A 19,733-nucleotide genomic window follows, 5' to 3' on the forward strand; every position below is an offset into this window, starting at 1 on the left:
TAAGGCCTCTAGTTTTAGAGTGGTAAGTTAGACTATTCATAAGATGTAAAAAGGAAAAAAAAAAAAAAAAAGGCCAGGTGACATGTGCTACAGTCTACAGATACTGTACCATGAACTTTATCACAGCATGACATTAGTATTCCATATATGGTAACTTGTTTGGTCACTTCAAGCGCTGTAGTATCTTTATTTAAAAAATAATATTACTTTATGCACTTAAGAAGTGTCTGATATATTCAGTATGTATTGGAATACATCCTTTAAAAACTCATTATTTTTCTCTGTGAAAATTAAATCTACTCCTGTTTTACTCAGGGTTGTGGAGTTTTTCTAATAAGTTAACAGGAATATAATAATTTAGGGGGGCATTAAATAGTCTGTTGAAATAGTTCAAGTTTGTTTCTAGATGTTCTCCTCAAAATGCTGGGTACTAATCAGTCAATCGTGCTAATTTACTGACTTCAAACAAGAGATCCTGATAGGAGAGAGAAACATATTAAGTTCAAAGTGTCAAGTCACCCTTGTCACATTTGCTACTATGTTCAGCTGCAAGGACACAATACAAACAAACACTGCAGCATACATAGAAAAATCCATCTCTAAAAACACAAAGGTGGCTAGCATTACAGTTTACAACCACAACACAAGGCATCAGCACTGCAGATGAACTGTAAACATCTTATTTCACTGAAGTTTTTTTTTTTTTTCTGCTTCTGTGAATCATGTAGCCACGTAGAACACACAACCTATTATAATAATTAGTTCTTATCTGGAGGAAACTCACAACTTCTGAGGTGCATTTTCAGTTTGTCTCGAAGATCTTTCAAGTCTTTGAACTCCACTTCCAACCTCCTCAGATTACAATTTGCCTGTGATTATAGTGCCCCTTAATATATGAGGCAAATCAACAGGAGACAAATCTAACATAGTATTTAATAGTAGGCACTTAGACCACAAGGCAGTTGAATTACCATCATTAACACAGATAAACATTAACAACTGACAGCAAAATATAAAACACTATTTTCATAGCTACATGACTACTAAGTTATCAAGACTGTCTCCTTCACATGTCATACAGCTCGCCACACTAGCACCACACACACACACACCCTGCCATAAACATCTAAGCAAACAATTTGCCTTGGTCCACTGTGACAAGAGAAAACTGTTCTACGCTGTTTTTTGTGCTTTTTCAGTATAGCTATGGAGCTATTTACACTGTAAGACTGGGTGACATTAAATAATCCCTACATAATTTTACTCACAGTCATTTGCGAAGCTTCTATACTGCTACATTATACATGGCATGTTTTTCCACTCCACTTTATAGTCCCTATAAGCACAGAGTTGTCCTAAAGACGAAGAATATTCGGTGCTGTGTTGCTGTAGTAACTGTCTCTCTTCGACTGTGCCTGCATCCATCTGCCTCAGCAGGTTCCCATGGTGCTGACTGTAGTGTAACTGAACTTGGACATGGATGCTCCTGTTGCCATAACATCCTCCTCGTTGTCCCGCAGCCCCCCACGACGACGGCGGTGGCAAGGTGCGGTGCAGCACAAGAACGTGGTAAGCAGAGCTTTGCGGAAACGTGTGTTCATGAAGCAGTAAATGACTGGGTTGACGCAGGCAGAGGTGTAGGACAACAAATGGATGAAAGCGATGGGGGTGCCTGAGAGGGCGTGTTTGGCAGAGATGTCGTCAAAAGCCCGCCAGGTGTTGGCACAGTAAAGTGGCATCCAGCAAACAAAGAACAGGAAAACAATGACCACCAGCATGCGGATGACTCGCTTCTTGGCCTCCAGTTTGGCCTCAGATGTGTTGCTACGTGGCCGCTCTGCCTTCATTGACCTGCCTGATGCAGCCATGGTGGACATCTCCATTGAGTGCGGCCGCTGGACGAAATTAACGTAGCAGCCATCTCCATCATCACTGCCACTAGACACAGTGGTAGTCAGGCCATTCTTCACATCTGTATGGGAGAGCAGAGAGAGAGGAGGTCTAACTCAAACTAACTCATCCTGAGAACTGATGATGCAGTCCTTGATTTAAACTGTAATTTTGTTGTATGAATCAGGCAGGTTGTCAACCTAAATATTAGATTGTTAACCTACATATTAGGTTATATGTAATATTATTACATATAACCTAATTAAGTTGTAGTTTTTGTATTCCACAGCAGGTGATATTTTTTATAGATGGAAAACATGCCTGCCAGCGCTAGAGATCTTAAAACATAGCAACATTAAACCAACATTATCTGTATGAATAGATTCCAGTACATTTAAGTAAACTGAACATTTAAAGCAGTTTCTTTGCTCACAGCTCTCAGTTTTTAACCACTTGTTGCAACAATGGTTGATATTTTAATTTGGCATTGACCAAGATTTACACAGACTGTCCCTGAGCTCACAGACCCTCTGACATGTTAATACAAAACTGAATATAGATGAAGGATGTACATGTGAATGGTCTGCACTCATATAGTGCTTTTCTAGTCATGTCGATTACTCAAAGCACTTTACACTACTGGTCTCATTCACCTATTAACACACACATTCATACAGCCCTCATTCTATGTATAGAGCACTCTAACACATGCACACACAATCACACACCGATGTTTTGACGTCAAGGGCAATTTGGGATTCAATATCTTGCCCAAGGATACTTCAGCACATGGACTGGAGGAGCCGGGGATTGAACCAATTCAGTCTTATTTATATGGTGCAGAATCACAACAAGGCAAGGGGAGGGGAGGCAGTGGGAGTTAAATTTCTAAAAGGAGGTGGTTTTTAAGTAGTGAGGATACAGAGTTTAGTGTTTGCAGATAAAGTGAGTGCTCAATGTTTAAACAAACTGCCTTGTGTTATAGATACAACATGGGCATATATGAGTGGACAGTACTGTGTGGAACATGCGTCTGAGCAATGACATCCATGCCTGCCAGACTTACTGGCTCCAGTTTTTGTTTTGCTTTTTAATTTTACAAAATTGCCTTCTAGTGGAGCAGCACCAAAGCTCTGTGATGATACATGCAGCCATTTGTAAGGCTCATTTTGAGTGAATCACACTATTGTTCTTTAAAGAGCACATGCTCAGCTTAATGGGGAGAAAAGTGATAGTTCTTGCTGACCCACAGTCATTATTCATCCATCAGTGGATATTGATGTCTATTGTTAAAATGTACTAATTTAGCTCTCCTTCTAGAAACGGCAAAGTACACTGAATACAGGGATGAGAGCCCCAAATCAAGCAAATACAAACAGTAAATGGCACTGTAGAGTATATAGAATTTGATAAAACATTCGTGGATTATTAAACCAAAAACAGATTATTTTAAAATCTCTAAGAAAGCCCTTTCCTCCTAATTTTCTGTTTGCTTTTTATTTTTATTTTTCTACTTTTTTAAAATTTTTTATTTATTTATTTTTTTACCTCAAGCTCTTTTTTGGACAACCTCATTCTCTCTGAGATCAAACAGATGGTGATGTCCATGCCAGCAGCTGCCAGCCAATTCCATCCTCTAATGAAGCACCAGCAAACACACTCAATGCTGCTGTCATCCCCGGCACACTGTCATATGCTCACAAAAGGTTATGTTTCACTTAACCTGCACACATTACAGTGATTGTAGCACTAATTAAATTTTTGCGATTAAAATGAAATTCCTCGTCATTGACATAAATCATGCAACAACAACAATGATTATAATAATAATAATAATAATAATAATAATAATAATAATAAAGTAAATTGTAACATTAGAGCCTGGTTGGTAGGTGACTGGATGGTGTGATGTGTGATGACATTTGTTTATTTAGAAAACACAAATTTAGTGACACTGCTTAACACATTTATATATATATAACAAGCCAATATACTGCTGTATTTACCTGGTCTTACCTAAGTCTTCCGAGGTCATTAGGAAGTTTTGTGGCCACTGGCTTGTTTTATGCTGTTGCTGCTCAATTTGAAAAACAAAAACTTACCAGGAAAAATTGTGAATGCATACATGCAGCGTAAAAAAAAACGAAATGGTCTTTGACTGTTGTATCAAGTCAGAACCTTACAGAAAGCTATGTTCATACTTCTGGAGTGGCATCCTCTACACAGTGAGTTTAATTTTCCTCCATCAGGACAGTTTTACTCTGTATAGGTGGTACTAACAGATATTTGAGGTATATTTCAGTGACAACAGTGATGTTGGCATTAACCTGTGTACCTTTTTACATTTCTGTGTTTGTTGTGGCTTTAATTCATGACTGTATTCGTCTTTTCTTCTTTTTTTAAAAAATTCTTTATTGACAGCTGTCTGTGAGTCACATTGCCCTCTGACACAACTGTTCTCTTTATCTTTTCCACATGTTGTGTACATGGCCTCACCAGTTGAGTCTTTTTTGTGGCCCATTTCAAACCGGATGCCTCTATAAAGTTCCCTGGAGATTAGTCCGTAAGCCACAATCATCACCACCCCTGGGATCGCGAACAGCACAAGCAGGAGCAGAATGTACCTAAAAGAGAAACAAAAGAGGTAAAAATCCCGGTGTTGATGTAATCAGATAATTTTGTATGTGGGCAATCATTTAGCTCCAGGTTGTACATGTCATGTGTCTCATGTTACCATTATCTGTACATTAAAACTACAGAGCAAAGTATTGTTTGATTGCATTATTTGATATTTTCATATAAAATAACATGCTTTTTCCCCATCATGCAACCAACAAAGCCATAGCCATTTGTAGGGAAATTGCTTTCCGTCTAGAAGTATCTTCAGAACAGCTGTAAATGTTGAAAAATGTCTCTTTGTTCTGCTAAAATGATGCTTAGCTCTGTTAGTCAATTGTAATGGTAATACATTAGAGGTACAAAATGCATCTGATGCCAATGCACAGATTTATAAACACCATAATCAAGCCTAAAGTCAAGGCACACACATAGAATCAAACACAAAGGTGCTAAAATACACACACACACACAAAATCATCAATTTCAGCTGTGCACAAATACACACAGATACACAATGGGTGACTGAAATTTCCCCAAAGTCCAAAACAAAAACACACTGAAACATCAGTCTGCTCTCTTCATCTGTACATTACCATGAAAACACCCAACAGACAGAAAGAGCTGCTAAAAACAGGCTCCACGTCCAAACATGGAAGTAAATGAGATGTTTCAGTGTAGTGTGCCTTGTTGAAAGTACACAGACACAGACACAGAGACACACACACACACACACACACACACACACACACACACACGCACGCAAACACCCCTCAGACACAGTTCATCTGAGGTTTATTTGATATAAAACAGCACATTGTCCACATGGCAAGCTCCAGGAGAGTAAAAAAGATGGATGACCTCACTGCAAGTTTTATGATAAATTGCATTTTATGTGCTCCAACACCCTCAAAATTTGACTGATGAAGCTCAGTGAGGAAAAGAAAAACAGCCCTTTTCTTCTCCAGTTAAAATTACAGCTCTACCAAACTGTTGGGGTGCTCAGGTATCTAAACTTTTAAATGAAAATTCCTTTAACCAAAGTTAATTACCTGTTACAGCAGGAAACATTTTTCATCATCATGGAAGATAAGCTGGTTTGTCATTAGAACAGGAAATAGATCCAGTCAAAGCCTAAAGAGAAGATATTGTGGTGTATGGACAAGTGTGTGGTTTGCATATGCTTATTAATCTCTATTTGTTGTATTGATTTTGTGCTTTTTAATCTGTTAATGAGATGAGAAGAAAGGTGCATGTTTTATAGGATCTTGGAAGGAGGGATCCTGATAACAAAAAATATTCCTTCACTTTTTAGTAATTAGCTGTGAGACCCAAACACTCACCAGGTCTGCTCTGCCTTTGCAAGGGGCCACTTGTGGCGACACTGGTGCGCTGTGGTGTTGTCAGGGCGCTGAAAGGACTCCAGGTGACTGATGATTGGATAGGGGACCATGATGATGAAGGCCAGCACCCATGTGGCAGCAATCACCCGATAGGCATGGGAACGGGTCTGCCACACCCGTGATTTCAGGGGGTTACAGATGGCGCTGTAGCGCTCAATTGCTATGGCAACCAGGCTGAATGTGGAGATGCTCACCGATATGCCTGAAGGAAAACAAAACAGATTATTTAGAAAGTAAACATACCTGCTACTCTCTGTTCTCAGATATCTTTTATTTTGCTGAATGAAAAGTTATTACCATTCAGTGCTCAGAGTTTGGACCCGTAATAAAAAAGTAACAAAAACATGTTTGTTGATGTGCGCGTAATATCTGCAATCACAACTGAGAACGAAATGTGGTGATCTGTGGAGACGTGCTTAGAGATGATTATAATGCAGAGAGGAGGAGGTGGGGATGGTTATCTCAGTCTTGTGGTAGAGGAAATCATGTTGGCCTTGGCTATTGATGCAATCTGCCATTTCCCTCCTGACAGGGCAAGACGGGAAATTACTCTTTACTTCTCTTGTCCATGTCCTCAGCAAGAATACAAACTGTGTATATGTGTGCGTTTATGTATGTGTGAGTCAGTGCCCAGCAGTGCACAGTGTTGTCTGTACCTATGAAGAAAGACTAATCATCCAACAGTCTCTCCCTGGGGTTTGTCTACTTTCACTCAGTGCATCATGCTGATGGCTCTCCCTCATTCACAAGCTGTGTGCTTTACTTAATCCACTTTTTCTATTCAACTCCCAGCTGGCTCTTTCTTCAGCGGCAACACAATGTTCCTCTTCTTTCTTGTTTTAGTTGTCTCTAAATTTCATATTTATTCAATAATAATCAATTTGTTGTTATTTTCTCTGTCCTTAATGTCAATTATTCTCTTTTTTATTGACTTCTCCATTTTATCCTCTCTGAATTTCTGTGTTTACTTTTATTCCCCCTCATAAATGAGTGAGTGATTTTCATTTCAGAGTGCAGGAGAACATGAAAATCCATTACATCTAAAGTATCCTTTATTTCTTCCAAGGACATTATTTTTGTTTTTTATTCTTTTATATCAATTACTCTATTCCTCTACAAGCTTTATTCTCCTAACTCTCTCTTTTTAGTTGTTGTAAAAGTCAGTGGTGGAGAGCAACTAAATGCATTAACTCAAGTACTGCACTGTCATACTTCCCTACATTTTCCTGACAGCAGTTACTTTGGATGTTAAATTTGTACATGCAATACCTATCAGCTTATAAAATATGATGCACTGTTGTAGATTTAACACAACAGTAAAGTAGCATTGCCTAGCTCCATCCATCCAGTTAATGCATCAATCAGTATTGATCCAATAATATAATATATAATATCACATAAAATTCTGAAGGTCACCATTATGCATAAAGTCATATAGCCTTTCAGTGCGTCTTGCTGATACTACGTTTCCTTGGGTAACACAGGAATTTAATTTGAATAGAGTATTTTTAAATTGCAGTACTGTAGTTTTACTTAAAGGAATAGTTCAACATTTAAGGACTATACAGTAAATATGAAGCCATAGCCAGTGGCAGATTAGCTTATCTTTATATAAAGAATTTTTAAAAAATGAACAAAAACTACTACTACAAGGAAAAACAAGCAGGTATGTGGTTGACAGATACTGTAGATACTGAGGATGAGTCACCTCTTTATTTGGATATGGCACCAAGGAAGAGAACTCACCTAGAGGCATGAATATCTAACTCGGAGAATCACCACTTAGTCACCTAAAGTGAGTGTCAGAGGGAAAAATGCATTCCATTGAGAACCCACATCAATAAACTTCCCGCAAATGGGAAAGGTAATGATAATGGACTGTGGATGGAAAGCTGATTAATAGTAATCTATACTTTTTGTAAAGAAGTGGACAGGAGATCAGAGAACTTGTTAACTTCCTGATTGCTGCTTGATTCCATTATTGTTCTTCAGGTTAACAAGTGAAATAAATCAATGCGTGCTGAGCTAAATGGAGTTTTATTTTTGTAGTACAATAATGGGCTGCAAAGTCCCAGTGGCCATGTTGTAGCCACCTTTTCATTTTCTATTGGATGGAAGTCAGTTTTTTCTCAAGGCAATTTGGGATTAACAGGTAATCAGACTGTAAGATTAAGAGGTTTCAGGGCAGGCTATAAGGATGCAACATCAGCCTGCAAGGGGAGAAAAGTAAATAAAACAAAGAAAAATACGTCGTCAGATAGGACCTTTAAATACCTTAGTGATTTATTGAAAACAGAAAAAGTCACATCTTATTGAGCCACTACATTTTATCTTTACCTGCTGTAGGGAAATGTCTGTCGAGGAGACGCTGAGGTATTTCAATTTTTAGGATTCCTCTTTTATGCATCCCTTGCTTCCATAATTACAAGACAAACCAAAATGAAGTGCTGCTCAAGTTAATGGAAATTATCGGAGAAAACAAAAGGTTGCTTATTTAAACAATGCTATGAAGCAGTGTTTGCTAAAACATTCAATTCAATTCAATTTTATTTATATAGCACTGAATCACAACAAAAGTCATTCTCAGGGCACTTTTCATGCCGAGCAGGTGTAGACCATACTCTTTAGATTATTATAATTACAGAGAGGGACCCAACAGATCCCACCATGAGAAAGCTCTAGCAATAGTGGCAAGGAAAAACTTCCTTTTAAGAAGCAGAAACCTCGAGCAGAACCAGACTCCGGGCGGCCATCTGTCTCGACCGTTGGGTTGAGAAAGACATGCAAGCAGCACTGTAACTAGTGATTATTTTTATTACTGATTAATTTGTTGATTATTTCCTGTTTGATCAATTAAGGTAATCTAATTAGAAATGTTTCTTTATAGCTCACTATAATGTAAGTCAATTTACCAGTTAGCTGCCTGCCTTCTTCTGTGACTCTGGAGCTAATAATATAACAGACAGAGTGGATGTGAATATCAAAAATCATTCAAGAAGTAATGATATGTTCTTAAAATTATGAGATGCTGGATCATTGTTGTGAGATATGGAAGAAATATTTATGATAATTTTGTTTTTCTTTGCAGATAGTTGTGGTCTGTTACTGTTCAAAAAATCAAATAAATATGAACATTTGCACCATTCTCTAAAGTTTCAAGGCATTTAAGGAGGGTTTAATTTTATTGTATCTTCACCATAATCTTGAACTTACATTTATTTCTGAAAATTATTCCAAACATGTCTTTTCCACCAATTGAAATTCCCGTTGGTAGACGCACTTCTAACCTCCATCAAAAAGCGACTGACCCCCAGTCTGCCAGTGCTCACCTCAAAGGATTGAAATATGGCTGTGCTTCATAAAATTCACTTAGACTGGATACAAATGGCATTTCACAGCGAATTCAACTGAAAAAGCTTTTGCTATGAAGCAAAGGTCTCAGGAAAAAGATTATCGCCCACATTGCACAGAAGCAATATATGGCAGCAGTTTATCAAAAAGGGTTTTAATATCAGTCCTTTCCACATGTGCACCTCAGTCCTTTTATGTAAAGATTATCATGAAATTGTTGTGTTTGTTCCTTTTAAACAGCTTAGTTGACCTACAATATACAGGATACCAACTTCGGAAAACTGGTTGGTTCAGTCCATTGATGGATATCACTGGTTTCTCTTAAAGACACTGTTCCCTACTGGCATTGTATTCATTGTAACAAATAAATGAAGGTTTAGACAGCTAACAGTGGTTGAAAAGTCTCTTATGTATTAAAATACTGACATGCCCCTGTGATATGATTTTTGCTGATAAATTTACCAAAAGTCTTAAATAAATCAGCGAATGTCAGAACATAATTAGATGTAAGAATGATAATCATCCTGTGGAATGACACTTTAATTAAAGCTCTCCCCCTTTCCTATCACCGCTCTCTTACCCATGAGGTAGGACACTATCTTGCACATGGCAGCTCCAAAGATGAAATCCTTGAGGATGCTGGGGATGAGGGTGAAGGGCATGCAGAAGACTGCCATCATCAGGTCACTGACGGCGAGTGACAGCAGGAAGGTGTTGGTCACAGTGCGCATGCGCTTATTGACGGTCAGCACCACAATGATCAGCAGGTTTCCGAACACGCTCAGGAAGAAGATGAGCGAGTAGAGCAGGATTCGCAGCGTGTGGTCCTCATCTAGTACAGAGAAAGACAGGAGGAGAGGGGATGTTGGAGTGTGAATATCTTTGTCCTACTGAACCAGATCATCAGTTCTGTTTTACATGATGAATACGATCATTCTGTCTTTAATGATGCTAACAGCCTGGAGTCAACAGTGCTGTGACTGACTATTTCTCATAACTATCTCTTTGTGTGTGTGGCTAATTTTACAAGACTTTGCAGAGGTTATACATACACTTGTATTAATTGGGGAGTAAGTTTAAAAAGCAATTTTTTTTTTTTGTCCCATTAGTTTTGTCTCTAAAGGGAAGAATTTGAAATCGCAGTGTTACACACTATAGCGAGATCAGGAAAACACTCTACAATGGCCCTGTAATTTTCCTGAAAATTATGCAATGCTAGACTTCAATTAACATAAACTGTGATGTTATGCTAATAAAATGTCAGTTACATCAGCTGCTTGTGAGATACTACACATCACACATCAACGTTCCCTGTGTCAGTTGAACCCAAATGGCCTGTAATGGCTCTTTATTTGGAAAATACCTTGACAGGATGTCCATCCGTCCATCCATCCATCCATTATCTATACTGCATCTGTAAGGGTCGCAGGGTGGATAGCATGTACCAACTGAAATATAACTCCATAAAAGCCAGGGGGACAGGCTATTAACATACCCATATTAATAGACTAATAAATGGTGTACTGATACTATATTAGAGAATTGAAATTATTTTTTGAAATATATTTTTTCTTACTTTAATTAACCTTTAGTATGCACATGCTGTTATTTTGCTATTTGATCTGTCTTGAGGCTGCAATATCTTGGAAAAAGTCTTTGAAAAGGACCTACCTGTGTTACAAGCTCAGATCAGTAGCTGTTAGCTTTTAGCTATACAAAGGCAGCCCACCATTGACAATTATTATTAATTAGCTTGATATTTCTGTCCTTCATTGACATTACCAGTTTCTCTGACATAAATTTGAGTACCTACATTTATATTTTCCACCCTCCAAATAGAGCCCTCTATCTTCATTACAGAATACTGTAATGTACAAAATACAGTAGCCTGCAGCCCAAAGCCTGTCTGTGCCTTCAGCCATTAGCAGCTTCACTGGATCATATCCTGTAAAGTCTGTGTTATCTGCTTTCTCTCTTATCTTCACCTAACTCTCTGCTTAGACACAACACTTTTTACTGAGTTACCTACTGTGCCTGTATCCTGGGGATTAGAGGCACCCGTGTGCGCCACATCTGCAGGACACAAATCACATCACACACATAAGCCCAAACTTCATTGACATAGTTGTGGGGGTGTGTGCTACCAAACACACCAGAGGTTTAATCCCCTGAAAATATACCACCAACAGCTCCTCAGGCAATAGTAAATTATACACATCTAGAGAAGGTCTACACCCTGCCGAAATTATTGCTATCTCTACATTTCTTTTTCTATTTGTTTCTCACTCGCTGCATGACCATTTCTGTTATTTTCACCTCATATTTTCATCTTTCACTCCCGTCGTGACATTTACTTTTCCATTCTGCAGTTTGCCTTCTTTAGATTTATTTTCCTACCAATTTCCTCTCCATCTATTCTCAATTAAAAGTAGAAAGCTTTTAAAAAAAAACAAGAAGAAGAACAAATCACGCAGCAATATGACTCATACGTGATGACATTTCTCATCATGTCAGGGAAAAAAACAGCTTTTCAAACTGTGCGTCACTAAAGTTTTTTTTTGCCACAGGCCATCTGAATATTTTATTTCATAAGAATCAGAGGGTAATTACACTATATATATATATTTGATTAATGTTTTCCAGCTGATCAATATCCTCAAGGTTATTCTTAAAGGATCACACAATATTGACTCTGAACATCACAAATGCATTAAGAGCAAAAAAAAAAAAAAAATACAATAGCCATATCCCACTCAGGCTGTGTCAGATCTGTTTAAAGTAATCCTGAAAGTGACTCATATTGATTTACAGTAATCTGCCTTGGATGTAAATATGTGAAATGTGCACAACTGGCTAGGGTACATAATCTGAGTAAGCAGTAAAAATCTGCTGCACAAGAGCTGTCATGAGGTGAAAGAGTGACATCGAACACAGGATTCGTGTATGAAACTATGATGATGGCATGTCTCTTAACTGATAAAATACTCTTTTCTCCACCCTGCCGCTCTGAAATGTTTTTGTATCGCTTACAGGCTTAGAGATGCATTCAGGCTCAGCTTGGTCAGCAAACGTCAGTAAGTCAGTCTCTCTCATCTCACTCTCAGATACACAGATTCTCATATACATACACTCTTCCCATCTAATGACGTAGCTTCACCATCTGTCGCACACACTCCTATACAAATAAAAAGCAGTAGCCTCTAATATGCTGGATGCTGTTCTGCTGACAGGACATCAGGGATTCTTCACAAGAACAGGCTTGCAAAAAGCAGCAACTGAAAGTGTTTAATTTTGTGCTTGCGTGTGCATGAGTGTGCACATACATCTGCATGAGTGTAATGAAAATGTGCAGACAGATGATTGGTATGAAAGAACAACCAACACTCTCTCCTTTATTACTGTCTCTCTCTCTCTCTCTCTTGCCAAATGAAATATGTTATGCTGGCTTCTGCCTAATCGAAGCCAATTAGCCCTCCAGTATGCTCATTGGCTGTGTGGGAAACATTGATAACTCCCTCAGCACATTTACTCTGTCCTTCAGGCCAAAACTTCCAGTAGCTACTAATGCTTACAAGTACAGGGCAGAAGCATTCAAATCAATTACCTTACTCAGCAGTGCTTTACCTGCGCTCACTGGCCAATATGCGGAATAGATTAATATTTCTGCTACATAAAAACACTGTAGTCTTCTGTTCCACAGCCTCACTTGGATGATTCAAACTAATGCATGAAACTGCAAGACAATCCTGAAATTAATATTGTTGGTTTACAGCCCTGGGGATGAACAGAATGTTTTCTGCTTGACAGAGCTGTACAGTTGGTCTGATACACACAGACAGGTCTGCAGTTTCTCCACAGGCTTATATAGTGTTTGCAACTGTAAAACAGGGAGGGATGTTTCTTAAACTTGCACTGATTTTGGGGCAAAGGAAATGAATACAACAAGTTGAAATGGTGAACATGTTAGTAAAAAGTTGCTAATTTACACATCCAGCAGTTACGGAACAACATTTAGAGTTGTGTTTTTGACCGCATGATGAATTTGAGTCCAACATTCACTCTCTTTTAGCTCTGTATTTGGTCTCCACCAGCTCCTGATGAAAGTATGTGACTCTCTAGCTGCTGAATGCTCCACTTTGCTTACCAGCTAGTTGAGATAACTTCTGTTGTGAATTGGCGCTATATAAATAAAATTTGACTTGACTTGACTTGACTAACTGTAACTTTTGGATGCTGTATAATAAATATTCCTCCCACAGCGTTGAGCTAGTGTATCACCATTTGTGACACACAACTGCCAGATATATCTCCTATTTGAAGACCCTCTAGACAAGATACATAGACTGATCAGACTTGCCAAAATTACACTGACAATATTGAAAAGAAAACCCTCTGCTGGTTGTGGCTGGTGTATGTGCTGTCTTGTCGAAATGAAAATACCAATATCATTCTCATTTTACATTCATATCTGCATGCAGTGTTGGTTCTTTTCACTGTGACAACAAGCCTCCAGACTGTTTATGTGCCTGACCAATAAAGAGTCCAAGACCCTTCCCTCTGTAAAAACCACAAATTTCTAGTTTTACACTTTGGTTTTTCTACAGCTTTATGCTAAGCTATGCTAATAGGCTGCTGGTTATAGCCTAATATTTTGCATGCAGACACACCTCCGCAAGACAGTCAGGGTATTTCCCAAAATATCAAAGCATTCCTTGAAATTGTGATGAGGTTCAGGATATCAGTGGCTGAGCAGCTGGTGCAGGGGCAGCCCTCAAGGTAATTATTAATCACCCCTTTCCTTTCCACTGCATCGTCCCTGCTCTTTCTGCCAGCCCACAACACTGGACTGAGCTGCAATGAAATTAGAGGCTCAATGCAAGTTTAAAGAGCATCCTGGAGTTGTTGTGTTGCAGTAAAATACTCCACTGATGCAGCATTGAAGCTACTGCTTACTACTACAACTTTGCTGGTAAGATTAAGTGATTACAGAAATCAACACTGACCATTTGGCAAGGGCTCTTTGCACTCAGCTCCACCAATTATTTAGAGTGCTATTTTCAGTTTAAAGAGCCAAATGACAGAAGGGAAGCCTGTAGCACTGGGGGTGTGGGTTGATCGTTTCACGAGTGTGTGTGCAGTGCCGATCAGCCGTATCTGACCACTGGCTCTGGAACACAGTCTGCTCTCTGTTTACAGACTAGAGGCACAGAGAGCAGCTGAGTAGGTTGCGGGAAAATTTTATTTTGTTGCAACTACCAGAGGTTTTCTACTTGCAATTATCTGAGTACAATGTACATGTAATTTATATCCTCTTAAGAGTCCATTACCTGCACATACCACCTCAGAAATGTATGTGCATTTGGTTACATCACATACATACAATCTGCTATATTAGACACCCTCGTGCGATACGCATTTCACACAGTCTAGTTCAACTGTGCAAATGCAAACGCAACTTTTTCAGTTCTAACGCATCATTTACCCGCAATTTAAGTGTTGGATGTGGAAGGCTGGTGAAAAGATTCCCTGCTAACAATAACGTGATTCAAGTGCAAAGTTAAGTGGAGTGGCAGAAGCTATTATTAGATATGCAGCAAAATAGTGGATGAATTAATAATGAAGTTCGTATTCCATCCATGAATATTTAAGGTTTCATCTGTTTCTCTCACTCAGTATATCAGACATTATATTGACTATGAATTACACTCCCCCACTCTCTAATACATATGCAGCGTGTGTGTGTGTGTGTGTGTGTGTGTCACTTTCTGTCCCAGCTGGCCCTTGTGTCGCTGCAGCTATCAGAGAAAAACCCGTTCTGCTGTAAGACCAAGGTATTGGTAAATGTCACAGCTAGTGGCTAATCCGGCATGGTAAATGTCATCTAAGCGTTGTTACTAAGCCAACTGCACCCTGGAACAGTTGATGGAGGCAATGAACGAAAGCACTATCCACTGACTGACAGACGACAACACATGAGCTGCAGCGCCTCTGGTCACGGCGGTCAGAATACAAAACGACGTGCTGGTTGCTTGGCACACAGTGGAGGCATGTATTAAACACCTCTGCTCTCAACGGGCAGAGTGAGAGGAGACAGTGTGAGCGATGGAGATAGTGAAATACATAGAAACAGAAGAGGTGGAGCACTGAGAGAAGTGGTGGGAGAGGGAAATGAAAAGCAGGGGAGTTTGTTTGTTTTGTTTGTTTAAATGCCTTTTGTCAGGAATAAACTGCTTTGTGTTCACAGATTGAAAATGGTGGTTTGTTCCTGGCAGTGACTGCTAACCCCTCTTCTGCTTAAGTTATCATCATCTCCAAGTAATGATCTCCCACTGGTGTGTGATAAATTGCACTGCAATCAGCCAATATCCTCAACATAACATTTTTATTGACTCTATAAATACATCATTATTCACCTGTGTCTTGAGCTGTAAGAAATGCGCGACAGGCATCTGTATGATATCAAGCCTACAGCAGGAGTCTGCAGGTTATTGTTCCAAATCAGAGACAACACCTGAGCTGCATTCAATGTGAAAACATTTTGCTGTTGTCTGGCTGAGCAAGATGTTTTCCCTCAGTGGTGGGTGAAGATTTTCTTCACTTTACCTGCACTAAAAAGGTACCCCAGCGATTTAGAGCTGCATTCGCATGAAAATGGGGAACATACTCCCAATAGATTTAAAAAGGATTGTGTTTGACTTGCCCTGTCTGGGAAATGTCTCTCAAAGCTGCACACGTTTTCTGCCACAGTAGCAACTAGCACCAATAGTATGGGTATGAACACATTATTTCACTAATTAGAAAAAATGTGAATTTGACGTAGTCCATGACATATGATTTGATGTGCCCGTTACAATGAAAAATGAGCAACAGAGTGGGAACCTGACTGTGACACAACTCAATCTCCTCCATAAACTCAGAGCGGCAGTATGATAGACAGACTAGACTAGATGGTGAAGAAAGAGCGAATGCGGTGGAGAAACAATCGATTTCAGGAGTGATGGAGTGAGTAATGATGGTGACAGCAGCTATTAAGGGTCACACATCATCATTTTTTTCTCCTTGGATGATAAATTTAGATCGTTGTGAGGTCCTGTCTGAAGATACAGCGGGAATGCAAAATGGAGAGAAACAAGGCAGGGACTGGAAAGAGGTGATAATCTTTGAGTGACACAGGGTGAGTGTGAAATAACTTAATAGTGCAGCATTAAAATGGATTAAACCCCCACCTTAACTGTGCTGCTGCGGTTCTCACCAGACATCTGTACTTATCAGATGTGTCCGTGGTTTGTTTGTGATTTTCAATACTGATTTAGCTCAGTGTAATGAGTCATACTTATGCCTGAGTGCTCAAAATTATTCATCAACTGGCAAGTGTAGAAGATTTTAGGTAAAAGTGTGAATAACAGAGGTTGAATGAAATCATTCAGAATATAATACAGTGAGAATCAACAGTTGGAAACTCATATCTCTCACTTATGATGTTGACCTGTCAGCAACCACCAGCACAATGAAAGCGCTCAATCTCTGCAAATAGCAAACACACACACACACACACACACACACACACACACACCTAATCAACACATGGAAATGCTGAAAAGCAATTGTTACGGATGAAAACAGCAAGTGTTGATTGATAAAGTAGCAGGTGGAGGAAAGGCTGAGTGGAAATTGCGATGATGCTGTTATCTCTTGTTCACAGGGTCAAATCAAGTCGTTTTTAATCAATATTGCTCAAAATTTGCCTCGAGGGGGGTTTGAGGACCTGTTTAACATACACAAGCCGCTATTATTAGACCCTCACTTTCAATAAAGTAGAAATGCCTTGAAAGTACTGAAAAAGCAGAACACAGCAGCATGAGGCACAATCCATATATGAAGCCACCCGGTTGGGTTTTTATGAATAAATCCCCTGCTTGGCCAGAGCTGTGACTCTCTCTCTTTCCCTCTGTCTATCTGATTCATATTTCACTGTAACTTCAACTGTAACCATTGATTTCCCCTTTAAATAAACCAAAAATAGAACCCAAGTGAACCCAGTGATTTACTAAAGCCTATTCTACACAGATTGCAAAGATGATTTATTGACTTACAGGGTTGTTTTACCAGTTAGTTCATGGTCTTCATTCAAAGTTATTCACTGTAGGCCTCCAGTTTTGATTAAAGGTTTGTGTGAACTGTATTTTAAAGTTCAGTTTTTAAATAAAAACAATAAAGCTCCACAGATTCTTATTATATCTGACAGCCTAACATTAAGCCGAAATCTGATATTTTAAAGGGAGGTCACAGTTAATTTTCTTGCAGTATTGCTTCATTTTGATCTCCGGCTGGATGTCAGTTAAACCAATTCACGCGGCGAATGTCACACACAATTAGAGAAACACAATTAAAACTACACGATACAGGTTAATTGAGGTTGCACCTTCAATTAACCTCTATGTAACAAATATTGAGTTTTCGGTGTGTTCGCTCACCTCTCTGCCTCACACGCCGAGGTATGAGGAGTGTGAAGGCGTTGCCGCAGGTGATGTTTGATGCCTCCAAGCTCTCGTTACCGGTTCCGTTGTGGAGCACGTCAGCCTGCGCTCCGACGCACTTCGGGATGGCAGTGGATGTCTCATTTTGCGTGTAAAGGTCCATGATTTTGACTCAGTACTCTCTAGAGTTATAAAAAGTTCAAATCAGATCTTCTGTCAATTTTCGACTGAGCCGCTGAAGTGGTAAAACAACCAGACTCTGCATCCATAGTCCATCTCACTTGGCCTGCAGAATGAGGTAAGTTATCGGCTGCCCAAACTACAAAGAAAAGACAAAACAAAAACAGTACTTTACTTTTTCGTATTTTTCCACAGCGATTTTACTGTAGATGCGTCTCACTCGGCATCAGTCACAGATTAATCAAGGACCGGTGCGCACTAGAAGAGATGGAGGAGCGCGGCGCGCTTTACCAAGTGAACCGCATGGAGGGAGCGAGTGAGTACTGAGTGGGGCGGTGGACTAAAGTCATATAGGGTGGGTGGTGTGCGTGTATATGTGTGTGAGAGGTGGAAAAAACGGACAGTGGTGTGTTTGTGTACAACTGCCACCAGTGCTGGGCAAATTAATTAACATTTTACCTGGATGAAACATGTTTATTTTGTCCTTTGTGGTTATTTGGATAGGTTGAAACAACCATACAATAAATTATTCACAATGGAAGGTCATCGGTTTCTTAAAGAAGAAATCGATGGCAATATGGGGTTAAAAGTAATTGAGGAGTAGGAAGTATTAAGATCAGTAACACTATGTTGACAAATGATAAGTTCATGCCTTGGTTTTACAATATATTGTTACAATATGTTATAAAACTGAAGGAGAATTGAGAATTTATGATGCATTGTGTCACTGTGACATTATGATTATTTTTTCATTCACACTTCCACTTGTCCACATCATTTTTCTTTGTAGAGTACAGTATGTTAAAGCAGTTTTTTTCCGTAAAATAAATTAGATGCAGGAACGTTGCCACCTCATTCAAGCTTTGATGATCTGATGCCCTCATAAGTAAAAGCACCTGAAGTGTTTTTAGATGCACACTGCCTCCCTCATGTGGCGTGTGTGTGCACTTCCTGTCTTTGCCAGCTGGGTGACATATCACCAAGTTGTTACGGAGCTCTGAGTTCATGAGGGAGGTTCTGGTCTGCAGCATATGTTAATCCATGTTGCATTCCTCTACCAGTTCTTTGCAAGAACATAAGCATATAGTGGAATAAGTCACTCTAAGAAAGTTATCCTTCATCAGAATCATCATCATTACCCCATTAACCCATCCTCCAGGAGAAATATAAAAGATGATATTAAAATGTTCCAAATTCTCATTTTGTATTTTTATCATGCTGCAATATTTTATGGATGATGTGGGACCTTCCATGTAATGAGAGCATCTATTTCCTACCAATAGTCAGGGTTAGTTCCTTCAAACCATGTCCACAACAATAATCTAAACCAATTTTTTTTTCTTAGTTGTCTGAACTCATAATAACTTTAACTATGGAGGTGGAAGAAGGACACTCGTATGAACTATTTTTGTGACAGTTACATGCGTTTGTAAGGCACTTGACAAGCTAGACCAGAAAACATTCCTATCATTTTGTTTTGGAAGGCAATGACAAACCATCTGTTTTCACATTTAGAGTGGAGGAACTCTCTGTGCTGAAGAAGCTGGAGGGGAAAAAATGAGAATGCTCCATGTCACTGCAGCTGAAGTAGAACACGTGGAATAAAAGAACCTATATCTCAGGTTCTGCTTCGCCAATTTTGATAGAATTTTTAGAACCATCCATCATGAGTGTGACAATACTCTGCTAAGAGATTGGTACCTCTGGTCTTTCCTTCCAAAACTGCAGCCATCAAGACATTTAGTAAGCTCAGCATTGGCAGTACAGTTTGAGTGACTCAGTAAAAGCTGTCCTTCACCATATTTATATAGATAAA

At 39.2% G+C, this 19,733-nt stretch overlaps 1 protein-coding gene across 1 annotated transcript; it reads right to left on the reverse strand.

Moving 5' to 3' along the window:
- Positions 1-227: 227 nt before the first annotated feature.
- LOC108884407 (cholecystokinin receptor) lies at positions 228-18,040 on the reverse strand. Its single transcript, XM_018678266.2, has 5 exons — positions 17,735-18,040; positions 9,841-10,092; positions 5,850-6,111; positions 4,387-4,514; positions 228-1,972 (listed from the first exon to the last, which is right to left on the reverse strand). Exons 1-5 carry the CDS (start codon positions 17,898-17,900, stop codon positions 1,431-1,433), a joined length of 1,350 nt encoding a protein of 449 aa, XP_018533782.2. The 5' UTR covers positions 17,901-18,040; the 3' UTR covers positions 228-1,430.
- Positions 18,041-19,733: the final 1,693 nt, after the last annotated feature.

The sequence above is a fragment of the Lates calcarifer genome, linkage group LG1 (assembly GCF_001640805.2).
Source record: "Lates calcarifer isolate ASB-BC8 linkage group LG1, TLL_Latcal_v3, whole genome shotgun sequence".
NCBI classification, from domain to species: Eukaryota; Metazoa; Chordata; class Actinopteri; family Centropomidae; genus Lates; species Lates calcarifer.

Excerpts from the sequence above, each read along its gene's own strand:
- LOC108884407 (XM_018678266.2), bottom strand. The coding sequence starts at position 17,900 with ATGGACCTTTACACGCAAAATGAGACATCCACTGCCATCCCGAAGTGC. Across the intron at positions 10,093-17,734 it reads TCGGCGTGTGAGGCAGAGAG|ATGAGGACCACACGCTGCGA; the intron begins GTGAGCGAACAC and ends TCTCTGTACTAG. Across the intron at positions 6,112-9,840 it reads GATAGTGTCCTACCTCATGG|GCATATCGGTGAGCATCTCC; the intron begins GTAAGAGAGCGG and ends GTTTTCCTTCAG.